The sequence below is a fragment of the Saccopteryx leptura genome, chromosome 4, assembly GCF_036850995.1.
Source record: "Saccopteryx leptura isolate mSacLep1 chromosome 4, mSacLep1_pri_phased_curated, whole genome shotgun sequence".
In the NCBI taxonomy this organism is placed as follows: Eukaryota; Metazoa; Chordata; class Mammalia; order Chiroptera; family Emballonuridae; genus Saccopteryx; species Saccopteryx leptura.
Window position 1 is genome coordinate 170,260,007 of NC_089506.1, and position 20,810 is coordinate 170,280,816.

The 20,810-nt window shown below is 44.3% G+C and overlaps 1 protein-coding gene across 1 annotated transcript in view; it reads right to left on the reverse strand.

The window, feature by feature from the left end:
• Positions 1–17,486, reverse strand: part of REEP5 (receptor accessory protein 5) — a 44,155-nt gene extending 26,669 nt beyond the window's left edge. Inside the window, exons 1-2 of the mRNA XM_066382021.1 lie at positions 17,277–17,486; positions 16,544–16,637 (exon numbers count right to left, since the gene is read on the reverse strand). Coding sequence (XP_066238118.1) covers positions 16,544–16,637; positions 17,277–17,394 — 212 coding nt within the window. The 5' untranslated portion in view covers positions 17,395–17,486. The remainder of the gene's footprint in view (positions 1–16,543; positions 16,638–17,276) is intronic.
• Between the last annotated feature and the right edge of the window lie 3,324 nt (positions 17,487–20,810).

Sequence of the window (20,810 nt, forward strand, 5' to 3'; positions counted from 1 at the left end):
AGAGGTAAGAGTAATATTAAAATGAATTTCACTCATCCACTGATGGACACTGGGGCAGTTTCCAGCTCTTGGCTAAATGAGTAATATTGCAATGAACATGGCAGGACATATCTTCCTCCAAATTAGTATTTCAGGATTTTTAGGATATATTTCTAGAAATGGATGGGTCAAAAGGCAGATCCATTTTTAATTTTTCGAGGAAACATCATACTGTCTTCCACAGTCACTACACCAGTCTGCATTCCCACCAGCATTACTGAGGGTTCCCTTTTCTCTACATGCTTGCCAGGACTTGTCTGTTGAATTGTTGATAGCCATTATGACTGGTGTGAGGTGATATCTCATTGTGCTTTTAATTTACATTTCTCTGATGATTAGTGACATTGAACATTTTTTCATTTACCTATTGGCCATCTGTATGTTCAGGTCCTTTGCCCCCCCCCCCCTTTTTAAGATCATTTTAGAGAAGAAAGAGAGAAGGGGAGGAGGATCAGGAAGCATCAACTCCCAGATATGCTATGACCAGGGAAACCATGGTTTTGAACCGGCAACCTCAGAGTTCCAGGTCGACACTTAATCCACTGCACCAGCCACCACAGGTGAGGCTCTTTGCCCATTTTTTAATTTGACCATCTTCCTGGAGTTGAGTTTTACAAGTTCTTTATAAATTTTGGTTATTAACCCCTTATCAGATGTATCAGTGAATTTGTTCTCCCATACAGTGGTTTTCCTTTTTATTTTGTTAATGATATCTTCTGCTGTGCAAAAGCTTTTCAGTTTGATGTAGTCCCATTTGTTTATTTTTTCTCTTATTTCATTTGCCCAAGGATATATATGAGCAGAACTATTGCTATGAGAGATGTCTGAGATTCTACTGCCTATGTTTTCTTCTAGGATTTTTATGGTTTTGCGACTTACATTTTTTATTCATTTTGAATTTATTTTTGTGAATGGTGTAGATTGGTAGTCTAGTTTCCTTTTTAGGCATGTACCTGTCCAATTTTTCCAACACCATTTATTAAAGAGACTGTCTAAAAAAAAAAGAGAGACTGTCTTTACTCCACTGTATGCTCTTGCCTCCTTTGTCAAACATTACTGACCATAAAAGTGTGGGTTTATTTCTGGGTTCTCTATTCTGTTCTATTGATCTCTGTGCTGTTCTTATGCCAGCACCAGGCTGTTTTGATTACAATGGCCTTATAGTATAGATTGATATAACATAACATAATACCACCAATTTTGTTCTTCAATTTCAAGATTGCTGAGGCTATTCAGGGTCTTTTTTGGTTTTATGTAAGTTTTTGGAACGTTTGTTCTAGATCTGTGAAGTATACCATTGGTATTTTAACAAGAATTGTGTTGAATCTATAGATTACTTTGGGTAGCATTTTTTGTTGTTGTTGCAAAGACAGAGAGAGAGAGACAGAGAGAGGGACAGACAGAAAGAGAGAAAGATGAGAAGCATCAATTCTTCATTGTGGCATCTTCGTTGTTCATTGCTCTCTCATATGTGCCTTGATTGGGGGGCTACAGCAGAGTAAGTGGCCCCTTGCTCAAGCCAGCAACCTTGGGCTCAAGCCAGCAACCCTGTGCTCAAGCTGGCAACCTTGGGGTTTCAAACCTGGGTCCTCTGCACCCCAGTCCAATGCTCTATCCACTGCACCACAGCCTGGTCAGGCTGCGTAGCATTTTAATGATCTGAATTCTTCCTATCCAGTATATGCTTCCACTTGTTTGTATCTTCCTCGATTTCTTTTTTCAATGTCTTATAATTTTCCAAGTACAAGTCTTTTACCTCATTGGTTAAATTTATTCCTAGGTACTTTATTTTTTGTTGTTGTTGCAAGTCACCAGACTTTCTATAACTACTTGCTCCTATGAGATTAGGTCTCTCTTTAGGGCTTTGTTTAGAAACAAACACTAAAGTGAACAGACACATTCACTTAATTTCTCTCGTGAGGAAACAGCTCATGATTTTCTTACAAACAAACTTCCCTAATAATGATCAGACACAATTCCTTGTGTCTTAGAGCATTAAAAGGCCTTTAATACACACATAAAGACACAGAGAAAAGAGTCACACAACTCATCACATGAAACTGACTCATCCTTATTTTCTAGTTAAACAAAGCATACTATCAAAAGAATATTAATTACACTGATCTATGAAATAGCCAGGCTCTTTCCATCATTTCTTCCAAGTGCTCACCTGGCTTTACATCATTCCATTCTTAGCTTGCAGCTTTGTATCCTGATTCTACCACTTACCAGGTATATGACCTTGGGCAAGTTATTCTGGGCCTCAGTTTCCTCATTTGTCAACTAGGGATGATAAACTTCATTGTGAGGGCTAATACATGTAAAGCTTAGAAACAATGACTGAAGCAGACTAAGCATCACTAAATACCACCTGAATAGGTAATTATTACAATATGGTAATAACTTATTATCATTGGGAGGCCAGAGATTAAAAAGAAATCAGAGTTATAAGACTCTAGTTCTTCTACTTAAGCAGAGCTGATAAAGGATTAATAGCATTGTTAATAGCCGAAAAGGAGATTAGACAATTACCCATGGATTCTAATTATATCTTAATCTCCAAATCCCAGATGCTGCAGAGAGTAAAAAGTTGGCTGAAATTCCAAAAATTCTATTTGCAGGTCAGTAGGAACAAATTTGACACTGCTGAAAACATTTTTCAGCCACACACTGCAAAGGTAGCTCACCAAAATTCTTTACATTTGGTATTGAATCGGAACTGGTATGTCCATAACCCACTGGCCAGGATGCATCCAGACCACTGGGCCCCCATAACTGGTACCAGTTGCCTCCACCCTCCTTGGCCCATTTATTGTTCACACTTTTGCTACTATCTAAAAGCAAGGGCTCCTGACTGGGCGATGGCACAGTGGATAGAGCATCGAACTGGGATGCGGAGGACCCAGTTTCGACATCCTGAGGTCACCAGCTTGAGCCCAAGGTCGCTGGCTAGAGCAAGGGGTCACTCAGTCTGCTGTGGCCTCCCAGTCAAGGCACATATGGGAAGGCAGTCAACAAACAACTAAGGTGCCGCAGCAAAGAGTTGATGCTTCTCATCTCTCTCCCTTCCTATCTGTCCCTCTCTCTGACTCTATCACAAAATAAATAAAATTTTAAAAAATAAAAAATAAAAGCAAGGGCAGGAACCAGGCATGGCAAAAGGATAGCATCAAACACAAAGTCCATGTTTATTATGTGTAACGTAACAGTATTCAGAAGTTTAAGCAATTAAAAAATACAAAATATAATGTCAGATAATATATCCAACTTTTACCTAATATGTGTATTATAAATATTTTATTGTTATACAATTAAGAAATTAAAACTAGCAAATAGGACAAGCAGAAATGAGGGAGAAAGTCCTATTTTCTAGGATATTTGAGATATTCCTGTCATAGTTTCAATTATTAATATTTTCATCTTCTATCTATGACAACTTCAATTAAGTTGGATTGCTGTGATGGATGTTATAAATTAAGCATTTTTGACACTGTATTAGCTCTTTCAGACACAAAGGTTATTTCTAGTTATTGGGTATTTGACACCTTCATTAATGTCATTAATTTGAAAAATGTCAATTTCCTACTTTAGAATGGAGTATATACTGCATAAAAATTGTATCTATGGATTATACACACATGCACACGCATATGAAGGGTAAGCATAAGATTGATGGCAAATCCACAAAGCTCACTTCCTATAACCCATACTCCAAACGATATACTTTAAAAGTAGCTACTAAAGAGCAGTTAATAAAGCACTTACTAAAAAGTAGTAAATGGTGCATTAAATTGGAAGGAAAAATGTCACGTTTAAGACATAAACACTAGGTTGTTTCTATGCCAATGATATTTTTCTTTTTCATGGAAAACAGGTCAGAAACTGGGCGCTCAGTAAGTTACCTTGCTTTTCACTGCTGAGTAGGTGTGTTGCAAAGCAAGAGAGAGGATCAACAGATCAAGAAAGACTAGTGAAAGAAAAACAGAATACACAATAAAACCAACCCTCTTCCCCCACCCAAAAGAAGATATGAGATAGTAAGCGGCAAATACACTTCTTAAATACATAGAAACTATCTTCCATGATAGCTATAAAAGAATAATGGGAAAATATACCATGTCCCTTCTACTCTTTAATAAATGTTCTCCTAAGATACGGTATAATAAAATTCATAATATACAATAAACTAAGTTCACAGGCAAATACATTTTAAGATGAAGCTATAAAACATCTCTAATGGGGAGTAAATTATGGAAAATAAAAGCAGCCCCTTGCTGGTCAAACATTTCCGTTTGATTATAATGACATTATTTATCAGCTGTCCACCATTTTGTTTTTTAATACAAAATGGAAGGTTCGGTCACAGTCAAATATGAACCATGTGAAATGTTGACAGTGAGCAGGCCAGGGAGTGGAGCGTTTCCTAACCTACACCTGCTTTTGCCTCAACAGTTTTTTTGTTTTGTTTTGTTTTGTTTTTTTGTATTTTTCTGAAGCTTGAAACGGGGAGAGATAGACTCCTGCATGCGCCAGACCGGGATCCACCAGGCACGCCCACCAGGGGGCGATGCTCTGCCCCTCTGGGGCGTCGCTCTGCCGCGACCAGAGTCACTCTAGCGCCTGGGGCAGAGGCCAAGGAGCCATCCCCAGCGCCCGGGCCATCTTTGCTCCAATGGAGCCTTGGCTGCAGGAGGGGAAGAGAGAGACAGAGAGGAAGGGGAGGGGGAGGGGTGGAGAGGCAAATGGGCGCTTCTCCTGTGTGCCCTGGCCGGGAACCGAACCCAGGACCTCTGCACGCCAGGCCGACGCTCTACCACTGAGCCAACCGGCCAGGGCTCAACAGTTTTGTGACCTGAGTCAGGTAACTTCAGTTTGTGGCATTGGTTTCCAACTCTATTAAAGGTAGCTATACCAGCAGCTCGATCTCTAAAACTTCTCCAAGCTAAAATTTTATTACTCAAAACTCAATGCATTAAACAATTTGATAGATAACAGAGATTAATGCCTAAAGCAATAAAATAGCAGATGCAAATATTACTGGGTCAGCCCTTTGTCAATAAAATTGATGGCTCTATAAACATAATATCCGTGTCAAGTAAGGTATCATAAAGTTTATCTTAAGCTCACATACCCCGACTACCTACTCGGGAACAACCTAAACAGGCCTTTCCCGGACAAAAGAGGGCCACGTCTAGATGCAGACAGCAGTCTAGAGTTACGTCCGACATGTAAGTGATCCTTCACCAGATCGCCTGGCCTCACTATCTGAAGCTGCAGGATATATATAGGGGCCATGTGACTGAGAGGGACAGATGATAAGCTCTACTCCTAGGAATCGAAGAATGAGCAAGTGACAGAATGAAGTCAGGACCAGTTTCTACAGCCCCACTTATATTTCAAGTGCTACCAAAAGTACATTTCAATGGCAACTGTCAAAATTGTTTTTAAACTTCTGCTTATACTAATTCATTGTCCCTCAAAATTAATAATTAGTCATGTTACTGACACTAAATACCTCAAAATACCCCAATATGTATTGACACTTGTTTTAAATACTGAGGTCATTATGTTGAAAACTGAGTCCTCATTCAAAGTCGGTCTTGAAAAAGAGAAATCCAGGGAAGGGGGGAAATGAAAGCAACTCTGAAGGACAAATAGACCAAATCTCCAGAACTTTCATGAAGAGGAAAATAAAGAGTTCGTGCACATTCAAAGGAACACTTCAGAGCAGGAACGGGAGCTCCCCCTCCACCGCTTTAGAGCCCAGAAACTTAATCATTCATCTCAACTGCTCCTCAACTTTCTTTTTTCTATGATACAGGCAAAGGGAAAAAAAGAAATTTAACCCAACACTAGCTGTAATTATCTAAAAAAATAGCACATTGTTATAAGGATATTTTATTTTTCAGGTTTCTCCACCTGCCTCCATCTTAAAATATGTAGTAGTTCAGCAATATTAGCAATAATACTAAGTGAAAATCAGAGGCAGATTTAACAGAGGGGGCACCAGGTGTGCGCCCTGGGCCCCGATTTCTGAAGGGCGCCGCAACACCCCAACTTTACACTTTGTTCTAATGACACCAAGTTTGGCTTCATGTGTGCAATTTTAACATTAACAGTACATAATATTTTTATTTATTTAAAAATAAGCCTAACACGTATTTTTATTTTCCCTCTCTTTTTCTTAATCCATTCTCTTTCACATGTAGGGGAACTGCAGCTCAAAGACTTGATGGGTTTTCTGAGATCACACAGCTGGAGCGTGGCAGAGCCTCATTTGAGCCAGGCCTGCTTGGCCCGAGCTCACGCTGGCCTGAACAGCGTCCAGTCCCCAGGGTGGCCGCAGGGTGGGGCCTGGAGTTGGTCTGTTGCACACAATAGCCGCGGGCTGTGGGCAGAGGCATCATGAACACTGTTAAAAAACAAAGGGTGAAGGGACTAGGAGGCGGGTCATATCCTTGGGATGGGGCCAGCCCCTGTCAGAACCCTGTCACCTAGTAATTAGCTACTATTTACTGCATGAAGCTGGCTATTATTGTTTCCCATTTTTCAGATGAAGAAACTGACACTGAGAAAAGTTCAGTAACTTGCCCAGGATTAAACAGTGATGGAGACTGGGTTTGAACTCAAGCTTAACAGAGTCCAAAGCCTGGGCTTTCATTATACACCTTTCAGAGCCTGCCTGTGTGTGGAGTTGTGATAAACAGTGTGGGTGAGAGAGGGTGAGGGTTTGGTTGTGAATGGGGGGACCAGTATTTCCTTCTGCACCCGGGGCCTCAACCAAACTGAATCCACCTCTGGTGAAAACATAACCAGTAAAACGCTGACAGAAGTAATGTTTAAACGCTTATGATTTCAGTGTTGCTTAAGGCAAAACGTACAGGATGCCAGTTAGTTCTGATCCGAGCGCGCAGCTGGCCAGAATATTGACGTTTCCTTCACACTACCCAAAGCGCTCAGTGTGGGCGGCCACGGCTCTGCTCTCGCACACACGAACAGGGAGCACAGTTGCAGTGAGAAAAGCTAGTGTAACCGGAACAAAAGCAGCTTAGTAGAAAATATATATATGCTCCCAAGTTCTCCTCAGTAAGAAAGAAAAAATAATAAGATAATTATAAGTTCTCAAAAAAAACAAGAAAACAAGCACACCCCTTGCTAGTGAGTCAAATGCGCACGTCCTCCAGCAGCAGGGGAAGCGAGCTCTGCTTCAGAGGACTTGCTGCAGAGAGACAGAAAGCGGTTTGCAACTGCCCGTCACATGGCCACTGACTCAAACTCTGCTCTGGGCAATGGATCTCTGATTAGGAGTCTGCCACTGAGAATCTTAAATAAGTAGATTTGAACCATTTCTAACCTAGATTTCCTCACTTTGTCCTAGGTGCATCATTAGCTGAGAAGATGCTGTAGCTTTTACTTGTGTTTAATTGCTGTTACAACTTTTGCAGTTATTATGAGAGTGGGTTTTATTTTTATTTTTTTCCATTTTCTCCCTCGCCATCCCCTTTCTAATCTGACCTCCTAGGGGTCACCCCCAAACATCTCCCCCTGATATCTGTGGCTCCTGACATATAACTCGAGGCAAGGCGGTATTCCCTCAGCAAAGCCAACCCAGTGTGCCGTCTTCAGGTGGGCTTACCTTGGTCAAACAGCAATTCTCCTGCAAATAACTGTTTATATTGCTGCTGTCATACAGCGATGCCCCGTCACAGACAAGAGAAAGAACTTCTTAGTACCAGATTCTAACTCGTGTCCACAAACACTGCAGACAACTACACATGCAGATAACTGATCTGGAATGGCAGTCCCTTATGTGACAAAAGATACACTGCAGGAAGTAATGTATCGACAGTGTTAAACTGATTAACAGTTCAATTTTCATCTCTACATACGGTCGCGGCACTTTTCTGTGGGATACTCAAAAAGCCACTTGGGAAGTACTATAACATAAAAGTTCAAAACATGTACTCTGAAGCCAGACTTCTGGGTATAAATACCAGTTTCACCATCTCTTAGTTGTTAGACCTTAATCAAGTTACTTCTTTCTGTTTCCTCACCTGTAAAACAGGAATAATCATAGTTCTTACATGATAGGGTTGTCATGAGAATTGAATGAGCTGTATTTGTAAAGCACTTAAACAGGGATCCACAAGTGTCTATTAAATAGAGTGCTGCACAGGTGTTCTGCAATCATGCAAACAGCTCATTGCTATTACGCTCTTTGTACCAACGGCAAAGCTTAAACAGGTGAGGACACACACAAGAGAAAGTGACTCATCACTGAAGTGGGCATGCGACTTCAAAAGCGTGACCAAACATAGGATTACATATATTTATACATACCAAAACACTGGACTCTACACATACTTAACTTTCCAACCTTGGTTCTGAACTATTTCTAAATGTGCTTTCACGTTCCTGTGTGGTCACTGACAGCCCCAGACCAAATGTGGCACCCGCCTGACCTTGGGAAACATACTCCACCTCTCTGTCCCCAGATCATTTGAAAACTAAAGAAATAGACTGCATGTTTGACCTCTAAGACCCAACTGTGACAGACCCAGGGAGGTGGAAGCCTGATCCTTAAGAAAATATAAAATAAAAAGAGGAAAAGTTGAGTAGGACAAAGGAACCCTGCCCCCCTTTCCCTTCTCTGCAGAGCAAAATGAAAAATAGAAAATAAAACTGTGAGGCTTTCTCTCATAATTCCATTTGAACAAAAAAGCAGGGAGGAGACCAGGACCCACACTTGAGGACCCCTGGGAGGAGGTGATCTCAGAGCTCAGGCAACCGACTTTGCATACAAAGGGGGAGCCCAGCACCGCTCCTGAGAGATCTCTCAGAGAGATTCTTTTTTTTTTTTTTTTTTTTTGCATTTTTCTGAAGCTGGAAACAGGGAGAGACAGTCAGACAGACTCCCTCATGCGCCCGACCGGGATCCACCCGGCACGCCCACCATGGGGCGACGCTCTGCCCACCAGGGGGCGATGCTCTGCCCATCCTGGGCGTCGCCATGTTGCCCCCAAGCCACTCTAGCGCCTGAGGCAGAGGCCACAGAGCCATCCCCAGCGCCCGGGCCATCTTTGCTCCAGTGGAGCCCCGGCTGCAGGAGGGGAAGAGAGAGACAGAGAGGAAGGCACGGCGGAGGGGTGGAGAAGCAAATGGGAGCTTCTCCTGTGTGCCCTGGCCAGGAATCCTCAGAGAGATTCTTATGTGCACAAAGCCATAAAAAGCGGGGCTGCCCCAGAAACAAGGTCACATATGATACGATTGCATTTATATACAGTGTCCAGAATAGGCAAATCCATAGAGACAGTAAAGAAAACGGTTGTTTCTGGGGATGGATGTGTTGTAGAAAAGGGGAGTGATTGCTAATGGGTGTAGGGTTTCCTTTTGGGGTGATGAACATGTTTTTTAATTAGTGGTGGCCCTGGCCGGTTGGCTCAGCGGTAGAGCGTCGGCCTAGCGTGCGGAGGACCCGGGTTCGATTCCCGGCCAGGGCACACAGGAGAAGTGCCCATTTGCTTCTCCACCCCTCCGCCGTGCTTTCCTCTCTGTCTCTCTCTTCCCCTCCCGCAGCCAAGGCTCCATTGGAGCAAAGATGGCCTGGGCGCTGGGGATGGCTCTGTGGCCTCTGCCTCAGGCACTAGAGTGGCTCTGGTCCCAACATGGCGATGCCCAGAATGGGCAGAGCATTGCCCCCTGGTGGGCGTGCCGGGTGGATCCCGGTCGGGCGCATGCGGGAGTCTGTCTGACTGTCTCTCCCTATTTCCAGCTTCAGAAAAATGAAAAAAAAAAAAAAAAAAAAAATTAGTGGTGATGCTTTCAAAACTCTATGAATATACTAACCATTGAATTGTACACTTTAAAAAGGTGTGTGGATTATATTTTAGCAAAAGGAGGGGGCAGGTCTATATTAATAATGGAGATTACTATTTTTATCCAGTAGTCTGCCTTCTCTTATCAGGAATAGAGGAAAATAAGGAGATTGAAGGAGTTCTGTCAACAGCTCTTGATAACAAGAAGGCTGGAATTAGATTTCATACTGCCTATACATAAAATGTCTGGTGGCCAAAAAGTCTGGAAACGACAAAGTGCAGATTAAAGGCTCTGTTCTCAAAGAGCTCACAGGGAAATTCTGTGCCCAGAAAATGGAGGAAACAGTGAGGAGGCGCGGCCGTGACAAGCACTGGTTGCCCACGTGAGCACTGGCCAGGCCTTCACCTGAGTACTCCGACATGCCGAGACCTGACCTGGAGCCAGGTGCTCCTGAGCCCTGCCCACAGGTTTCCCAGGGCAGTGAGTCATAAGAAAAGCGAGGAAGCCAAATGAGCTTTTCCAAGTTTTACTTCTGCACCCTACAGCCCCGAGCCCAAGGCTGCCCATAACGCACAATCTGTGGGGCCCTCTCTATGACCCGAAGAGAGGAAACAAAAGGAAAAGCTGAAAGGTGAGAAAAGAAGGGAGATCATAGCTTGACAGGATCATCAATTCCTTCTAGAGGTCGCAGCAGTCAGAAAGATCTGTACCTCATATCATCTCACGCCCTATTTATTTAAAACCCATCCAAGGCAACCAGAAAACACACAAACTTCCACCTGGGATAAAACACTCTGTGTACCAGCCACAGGCTGTGCTGGTGGCACCTACACTGCTCTGGTCCTCCCTCATCCCTCACCACTCCTTCCTCACAGAACTTCCTAAGCGCCCACTACCTGCACCCCCGCCTCCCCCCCATGCTGCCCTGGGGCCTGCCTCTGCCTCTGCTCTTGGCCAGCCCCTCCCCCTTCCTCAGGCCATCTCAAATAGGATCTCAGGCAAATCCTAGAGTCCTTCCCATTATTCCCACCACAGCTCCCTGTTGATTATGGGGGGGGGGGGGGGCTTACCGTGCTATGTCACTACTTTACTTTTAAATTAACATTAGTATTTATTTTTTGTGGGAGAGAGAGGGACAGATAGGGACAGACAGACAGGAAGGGAGAGAGATGAGAAGAAACGATTCTTCGTTGCGGCACCTTACTTGTTCGTTTGCTTTCTCATATGTGCCTTGATTGGAGGGGGGGAGTGCTACAGCAGAGGAAGTGACCCCTTGCTCAGGCCAGTGACCTTGGGCTTCAAGCCAGTGACCTTTGGGCTCAAGCCAGCAATCATGGGGTCCCGTCTATAATCCTGCCCTCAGGCCAGCAACCTTGGGTTTCGAACCTGGGTCCTCTGCATCCCAGTCCAGTGCTCTATCCACTGCGCCACCATCTGGTCAGGCAAACCTGTACTATTTTTAAACATAAATCAGGCTAGAGAGCACAGGGAAAAATACAAGAGGCAAGGAAAACATTTAAAGTGAAGGTAATCATAGAGCACACTTGAATTAACACTGATTTAGGTGCTATTAATACCACCACTTTCAAGGGCTTTTCTTTCTGACAATTATACAGTCACATTGGTTAAGCAATGAACAGACTTGATCAGACGAAGGTAACACAAGTTGCCTGATGTTTACTAACTGGGGGGCTGTATGTCTTATACTTGCACACAGCCCCACGTTTCCTTGAGCCTCCCTCACAAAGCGGCGGCCAGGCAGACTTCTGGGCTATTCCCAGGGTCAGCAGGCCATTTCCCAGCCTTTCGTTTATCTTCAAATGTAATAAGCACAGGTTACTGTTACCACTCTTCACCAGGGTTCTCAACACTGACTGCACATTAGAAACCTTTAAAAATTGTAAAAGACTGAGGCCACACCTCAGACCAATTACATCAGACTCTCTGAGGGTGAACCCAGGCATCAGTAATTTTTAAGGCTCCTTAGACAATTCCAAAGGGCACTCAAGGCTGAGAACCACTGTTTTAGGGAAAAGTCCAAACAGCAGAGACCAACCTAGTCATCGAATTTTATATTTAGCCCTGGCCAGATAGCTCCATTAGAGCATCGTACCAAAGCGCTAAGGTTGCAGGTTTGATCCCCGGTCAGGACACATACAGAAGCAGATTGATGTTTCTGTCTCTGTCTCCCTCTCTCCCTACCTCTCTCTCTAAAATCAATATAATGAACATTAAAAGAAAAAAAAAAGAATCGTATATTTATTTTGAAGGTAAAAGAGTTGGGTCTTCCAAAAGAAAGCATCCTATGAATAAATACTAATCCAGAAATATTCATTATTTCCTAAATTTTTTCTTAAATCATTAAATTCCCTTTATTAGTTTAATACTTTTCCAACTGCTATTTAGATGTACTACAATTGTCATTTTGTCTCAGAATATTCAAGTAGAAAATAAATTGTATATACTTGGTGAATAGACTAATTTTTTTTTATTCAGTGAGAGGAGGGGAGGCAGAGAGACAGACTCCCGCATGTGCCCCAACCAGATCCACCTGGCAAGCCCACTAGGGGGTGATGCTCTGCCCTTCTGGGGCTTTGCTCCATTGCTCAGCAACCCAGCTCTTCTTAGCACCTGAGGCAGAGGCCATGGAGCCATCCTCAACTCCCGCAGCCAACTCACTCCAACTTAGGCATGGGTACAGAAGGGGAAGAGAGAGAGAGAGAGAGAGAGAGAGAGAGAGAAAAGAGGGGGAGAGGGAAGGGTGGAGAAGCAGATGGGTGCCTCTCCTGTGTGCCCTGACTGGGAATCGAACCCAGGATATCCACATGCCAAATGATGCTCTACCACTGAGCCAACCACCAGGGCCAACTAATTCTAAAATACATAAAACCCACTTGAACTATTCAGACATATGGCTGTCTCTACCATTTTACAGAAATCTTAGCAACAGAAACATTTACCTTCTTATAAGGAAAAAGAGCAAATAATATTCATTTGGTTATATAAATAATGAATTGAAAGAATGACTACAAAAAGAGATAAAGCTGCCTGTGGTGGCACATGGATAAAGTGTCGACCTGGAACGCTGAGTTCACTGGTTCAAAAACCCTGGGCTTGCCTGGTCAAGGCACTTATGGGGTTGATGCTTCCTGCTCCTCCCCCTTCTCTCTCGCTTTCTCTCCCCTCTCTAAAATGAATAAAATCTTAAGGAAAAAAAATAATAAAGCTGAAATTGGCAGGCTTGAAACTTCTTTAAAATCTGACTTTAAAAAACAGCCCTTGAGGCCCTGGCTGGTTAGCTCAGTCATTTAAGAGCATTGCCCCCCAAAAACAAGGTTGTAGTAGCTCAGTTGGTTGGAACATAACCCAGAGTGTGAAGGTTGGCAGTTCGATTCCCCAGTCAGGGCACATACAGAAACAGCTCAATGTTCCTTATTCTCTCTTTCTGCATCTCAAACATAAATAAACAAATATAAATGAATAAAATAAAAAATGGCCCTTGAAATAAATAAATAAATAAATAAAATAAAAAGTAAACTAAAAACGGCCTATGCTAGAATTAATCCACTCCAGGTCAAAGAAAAGCATATTCACGTTATGTCCACATCTTCAGTCACATCCACTTCCACATATACATGGATCTAGCTGTCCCACCTACAGATTTTACCTTCCTTACGCCTACAGCAATGACCTCATCAGACCAACAGATTATGTACCAAATAACACTAATTTGGGAGGGGATGGTTTTCTATGCTATTCAGTATTTTTAAAAATTCATATGCCTTACTAGTTCAATATAATTCAAGCAGTGAGGCAGTACTAAACTGCCACACCAGATTTGTTCTAAATGTGATAACATGTAGAACACGAACCTGGAAAATGCTTCAAAAGCTTTCTTTTTAAAAGAGCTCCTGCAAGTAGACTACACAAACCAAAGGAGAGTCAAGGAGTGTACTACTGGATGATTTAATCTGTTATCCTAGGCACAACTACATGCAAGCCATTTTGAATCAAGGTTGTCTACATAGAGCAGTAGATTACTAGTAGATTACCTTTAGCGCAAAACTGCTATTCTTGTACCTCCTTCATTGATCTGAAAGCCACACTAGTTTTTCTGATGTCTTCAGTATTCTTTGGTATTCACATAAAACCTAGATGGTGCTGTCACAGGTAGTGCTAGAGAGGGTCAAAGCTCGTCTCAACCTGAACACTGAAGCTCCCAAATTCATATGCAAACAGTGTTCTATATGTCGCTAGACTTTCTAGAATGTACCAGACTAACATAATAACTATTAGTTATGTAATTTCAATTTAATTGTTCAACTTAAAACTTCTAAGACATGGAAATTTGGCTGTGACATCTGTCAATTAATCAATTTCGGCTGATCTGGCTGGCTAGGCGGTGTCTCCTTCCTTCCTCACTGCTCCATGTGCATCCCTCCCATCCCTCCTGAAGCTGTGTGCGACCTTCCCTGGCAGAGGAGAGGACCGTTCTTCAGTCAAGGGAATCTGAATAGCTGCGCTCTCCTGCTAGCACCGCCAAACAAAACTTCTAAAACATGTTTCCTCCTTTCCAAAGACAGACTCAAGATGTGAACATGTATGTAATCTGTGCTTTAGCCTTGTAGCTGAATGAACATTCTTCTTCATTTATTTTTGTTCCTATGGTTGAGGAAAGTTGCAAAAACTAATTCAGTGAAAGAAAGTAAAATCCACACCAGCTTTCTTGAAAAGAGCTGTAGAGTAAAACAAAATTCATTTGTATGAGGAATAATTCCTGGTTCGGTGCATGGAAAAATGAAATTGTAGAATATTTCAAAATAAACACACTGTAAAGTAAAAACCTCAAATCATAAATTCAGCTCTTAACCAGATAAGGTTCATTTGTAATTTAGTTTAATTACATAAATCATTTATATAACTAAGGAGCTATATAAGGGATGCATTTCATACGGTTTTTGGTTTTTTATTAGGGTTTCTAATTTACCTTCAATAAGTGGCAAGCCTTGGCCCTGGCCGGTTGGCTCAGTGGTAGAAAGTTGGCCTGGCGTGTGGAAGTCCCGGGTTTGATTTCCGGCCAGGGAACACAGTAGAAGCGCCCATCTACTTCTCCACCCTTCCTCCTCTCTTTTCTCTCTATCTCTCTCTTCCCCTCTCACAGCCATGGCTCCATTGGAGCAAAGTTGGCCCAGGTGCTGAGGATGGCTCCATGGCCTCCGTCTCAGGTGCTAGAATGGCTCCTGCCAAAAAGGGAGCAATGCCCCAGATGAGCAGAGCATCGCCCCCTGGAGGACATGCCGGGTGGATTCCGGTTGGGCGCATGAGGGAGTCTGTCTTGACTGCCTCCCTATTTCTGACTTTGGAAAAATACCAAAAGAATAACAATAATAAGTAGCAAGCCTTATTTTTTTACTATTTAAAAAAATTTTTTTTAGATTTTATTTATTGATTTTTAGAGAGAGGGATAAAGAGAGAGAGAAAGAGAGAAAGGGGAGAGAAGCAGGAAGCATCAACTCATAGTAGTTGCTTCCTGTATGTGTCTTGACCAGACAAGCCCAGGGTTTGGAACAGGGGACCCCAGCATCCCAGTTCTACGCTTTATCCATTGAGCCACCACAGGTCAGGCTATTATTTTTTATTATTATTATTTTTTTTTACAGAGACAGAGTCAGAGAGAGGGGCCGATAGGGACAGGCAGATAGGAAGGAAGAAAGATGAGAATCATCAATTCTTTGTTGAGGCTCCTTAGTTGTTCCTTGACTCTCATATGTGCCTTGATGGGGGAAGGGGGGCACAGCAGAGTGAGTAACCCCCTGCTCAAGCCAGCAACCCTGTGCTCAAGCGGGATGAGCCAGGGCTTGAGCCGGCGACCTCAGGGTCTCGAACCTGGGTCCTCTGCATCCTAGTCTCACACTCTACCCACTGTGCCACCGCCTGGTCAGGCTACTGTTAATTTCTTTAAAAATTAAACATATCGTGGTAACATTGTTTAATAACATTATACAAGTTTCAGGTGAACAATTCTATACTCTATCATCTGTATACTGCATTGTGTGCTTACCACCCAAATCTAGTATTTTTCCCTCACCATATATTTGACCCCCTTTACCCTCTTCATCCTCCCCCAACTCCCTCCCCTCTGGTAACCGCCATTCTGCTGTCCACATCTATGAGTTTGTTCGTTCGCTGTTGCTTTCTGTTTTATATTACACATACGCGTGAAATCATGTGGTTCTTCTGGTAAGCCTTTTTAAAAGCAAGATAAAATTCTCCTGTATCTGAATCAACATTCAGAATTACGTAAGTCCTGATTGATTGATGGGGTTTTACTATCTGTGTACATGAACATAAGGTGAAAAACACATTAAAATAATTATTAGGGGAAAGGAATCAGTACAGGTTGAGAACTCCCCAGAGCTCCCCACCAGTACCGACAGGATTTCCAATTTGTGCATCCATTAGAAGGTACAGACTCCACCAGTGTAATCTGATGAAATACACATTTCGACTAGTCATCAACAAGCATCAAGTTAAGGCTCTAAAATGTGTAACCTTAAACGGTCGGTTACTACCCCGTGGTGCTTTGACGGTTCTCTGAGAGAGACTGGGGATAGAGTAACTAGGGCAGCCCTGGATGGGGCGAGGGGAGTGAAGGGGAAGGAGCATGGCTGCAGGGGGAACCACTTACGAGATGTAGGCTGGGTAGCCAAATCCTATCAGGTTGCACAGGAGAGAGGCTCCATAACCAAACATCAAGTACAAGGCCACCAGCCCGATGGCACCTGGAGAAACGAGGAGAGAAGTGGGTCCAGTCGCACGGGAGACACTCAAGCCGCAGAGCCTTCCCACCCACTCCGCAAGGCTTAGTCGTATAAGGCGTTGGAGAAAAACAAACCACGCAGAGGTGGGCCTGCGCCTTGGCTGGGCTTTGCCTTGGGTCTGAAATTAGCGGGCAGCCCCACTATTGTGCCCTTCTTCCCGCCCTCCATCCTGCAGGGGCTCTCACCGGGCTGCACACCAGTCCAACAGCCCCACTCCACAGGGGGCCTGGGGAGGCCTGGATTCTCGTGCCCGCCCCCGCAGTCCCCTCCCCTTCTGGGTGTGGAGCTCCATGGAGGGTCTGGATAGGAATGGTTACCATTCTGCGCCAGCCCTGAGAACTGCCAGGGGACAGACACGTCAGCGCCGGCCCTTCCCTGCTCCCCGCTTCCCAGGCACTCGGCCACCTGGCCGCGGCCACAAGCCAGAGCCCCCACCCCCCAGGCCGGGGCCACCCCCGGAGAAAGGATCTCCGGCCCCTGGCCTATTAGGCAGCCAGTGCAGCCCCCAAGTATGCCGATAGCTTCTATCGGTCACTGACATCGACGTCCCCGAACCCTCTCCCCGGTGGTTTGATTGGCGGGCCGCGGCCCCGTACCCACCGAGCGCAATGTAGCTCCGGTTCACGCCTGTCTTGGCCTCGAGCTTGCCCAAGAGGTCGGTCATGTAGTTCTTCTCGTGCAGGAACTGGTCGAACCTCTGTCTCATGGCCGCAGACATGGCGAGCGAGAATCGTCGCGCCGCCGCCTGGGGCTGCTGCTAGTGCGGTAGCTGCAGAGGGGGTGACGGTGGCGCGGGAGGGGCGGCAGTGGGCGGGCCGGCCGCGGCTGCGCGTCCCTCTAGCGCCGGCCCCTCCTCCCCCTCCCGCCGGGCTGCGCCACCGGGCCCCGCCCTCTGGCCGTGCTCCACAGCCGGCGCCACACCCTGGGCGCTGCGAGGTGGCCCGAGCTGCAGCGGCTCCCGGCAGGGCTACGCTGCCCTGTGTCGGCTAACAGCCTTAGTCCTTTGAGGGTACAAGAGGGCAGATGCCTCTTCTAAGCTCCTTTCGCAAAACAGCTAGCGCAAAAAGCAGGTGGAAAGGAGGAGGCAGGTGACCTGAAGCCCGCACCTGCTGTGTAGTGGGACTGATTTGATGATGTACCTACACTGCCGGGCTAAACCTGCTGAGACATTTTAAATCTAAAGATTGAAATGTCTGACCATCCTAAAAGAACTCTGATAGCAGACCTGCTTTTTCCTTCATTGCCAGTTTTATCACCTAAGGATAATAGTAGTTTTGAAAAGCCCCTTGAAGAAACCTAACACACTTTCTTCTGGGGACGCCTTTCCCAAGAAGGACTTAAACCTTTTCCTGATGGACCTGCATTTGTTTGATGTCTGATACCTTGAAAACATTTCCAAACCCTTCAGTGGAGACAACAGTCTGCACTTGCCTACAAGCAAAAGCACCATGAAGAAGGTAATTGCAATCCTTAGGGCAGGACCTTATTTTGCCTCCTGAAGAATGTCTTGCTCAAGCTCTTCGCCTAAACCCAGGCTCTTGTTATCTTTCACCATATGATTTCAGGAGATTCCTTTTTAAAGTATTCCTTCTGGATCCGAGGATCTGCACACTCCTGCAAAGTTTTCCTCGTTTCTGAAGCTTCCAACGCTCCCTATTAATTACAGACTAGAACGCTGATTCCTTAGCTTAGCATTCACTGGCCCCGCACACAAACTGGCCCCCAACATTCTCTCTCTCCCCTACACAGCCCCTGTGCTCTTTCAAATCCACGCAATCACCGTACTGCCTTCCACTTCTGCAAAACATCGTGTCCACTTGTTGCTTTTTTTCTTTTATGCTAATTCTCCTTCCTCTTTTCTTCTCCAGAGCTTCTTAGCACTCCCACTACCATCCAGCTAAGTCAGTGAACAAATTAAACCAAATAAAAAATTAATGGGATTATTGTGACAGCCTCCCTCCTGAGCTGTCCAGTTCTCATTCCATCTACAGGCTTTTCTCAATGGAGCAGCCAACTGGATTGTTTAAATGTAGGTTAAATTGTGTTATCTTTTTGCTCTTAAGCCTCTGGTGGCTTCCTAACTGCCAAAAGAGTGGCCTCAAGGTCACAGGTGATGTGATTCATTTCCTCTCCTACTGCCTGTCTCTCTGCTGTGCCTCAAACCACTGAGCCCCCACCCCCACCCTATCCCCACCTTGGTCTCCTTTCACTTTATTTCTAGCTCAGTGCTTTTCAACCAGGAGTCACTCAAACCCACAGAACGTGGGGCAATGCCTGGAGACATCTTTACTTGTCAGACTGATGGTCACAATTGAGGTGGTAGATGGTGCCCACTATTATTAGCATCTAGTGGATAGTAGCCAGGGATGCTGCTAAACGTCCTACAATGCACAGGACAGCCCTCCACAACAGAGAATTATCCAGCTCCAAAGGTCATAGCACTGAGGTGGGAAAACTTCATGTCTGAAATGCTCCATAACCACTTAACTGCCTCCTCCCATTCTTCATGTCTCTGCTCAAGTGACACCTCTGTGAGGCCCCTCTGATCCCAAATTACAAACCTCAACACTCTCTAGCCTTTGTCTTGCGTTATTTTTCTCCATAGCACTTATTACTGTCTGACATTCTGTATGTTCTACTTTTTACATTGTTTTTGTTTCCCCACTAGATTATGAGGTCAATGAAGATAGGAATTGTTGCCTGTAAAGCCAGTAGCTGTGGCCACCATCACAGCTGCCTGGCCAATGCAGGTTCGCATTAGATTCGCGCAGATGGTAATGAAACAACGGAGCCAAGAACTAGTGGGCCATTAGCTTTAATCCTAGCTTGCACTGGTCAGGCAAGAAATACACACAGTGGGAAAACACTTCCCTTTCCATTCAGGGCTCACAAAGCCACTGACTTATCCAAGTTTCCTAGAATCAAAGGATTCTACCTCATCAGCCTTATTCACCTCTGTTCTCCATCTCCTTCTCTCTGCACAAACTCTGCACAAACTGGCTTCTCCTTCAGCACTCTGCCATCTTGGCTGCTTCTCTTCTACTCCACGTAGCCTTTCTCTGCTCTCCTCCTGCATGGGCTCCTCTGCCCCATTTTATAGTGTATAAATCAAAACCGTTAATCCAATATACAAACAAGGAAGTCTCTGATACAAAGTCACTTATCTGAGGCATAATGGGATTCCTCATGAGAGTGCACCATCCCACATTATGCAACAGTCAAGGGTGTGGGGAAAAGTTTAGTCTTAAAACTAAGCCTTAGGCTATAATGACCCTGCCTGCTTATAGCCTGTCCCCCACACCCAGTGCAAACTATAAGTGAGCAAACATATATATCATATTTACAAACTTATTTGACCAACATTGCCTACTTTGCTTACTTCTGAATTTCAAACACCTAGGAGTTCAATGACTATTTGTTGAATGAATGAATATCTAACATGTATTGTACTACCCAGTATTCTAAATTGAGAAATTATCTTAATCTGAAGAAAGAAAAAAAAACACAGCTCGATACTAAAATTGAGATAGAGGAATATTACACAATTCTTGCCTTTAGGAACTTGCAATCAGGTTAAAGAATGTGGGACCCTTTCATCACCCAGTCATCACTACAAGGACTCTTCATAGATGAGAAAAGACAGGCAGAAAATAAGAACTCTTGCCCTAGGTGTCTGACTATTCACTCTCTCATATTTATGAAGTATAGGCTATGTGGCAGACACTGCTAGACCTAGGTACCAGATGGACCAGGTCTCTGTCTGGGAGGCCATGAGGAAGGCTGGCCTGAAGCAGATTGATTTTGACTATTTTAAGAAGGAAGTCAAACCAACTTGGGATGATATGAATGCTGTTACTATACTGCCCTTCATTGAAGAGAAGAAATCTCTTCCAGAGGCCTGTGATCAGGTCTTTTGTTCTCTTAAAGCTGTTTCTTCAGATTAATTTCTCAACTACTTAAAGTCATTAACACACTTTTGTTCCAACGCTCACATATGTTAGGTAGAAGATCCCTTTCTTACCTTCCCCCACCCCTGCATTTGGAGGGGACCCTGGCTCCTATTGGAGCCTGACATGACACATCCAACCTCTCTATCAGACCTTCAGCCCCTGGGTACATAACCTAGTTGACACT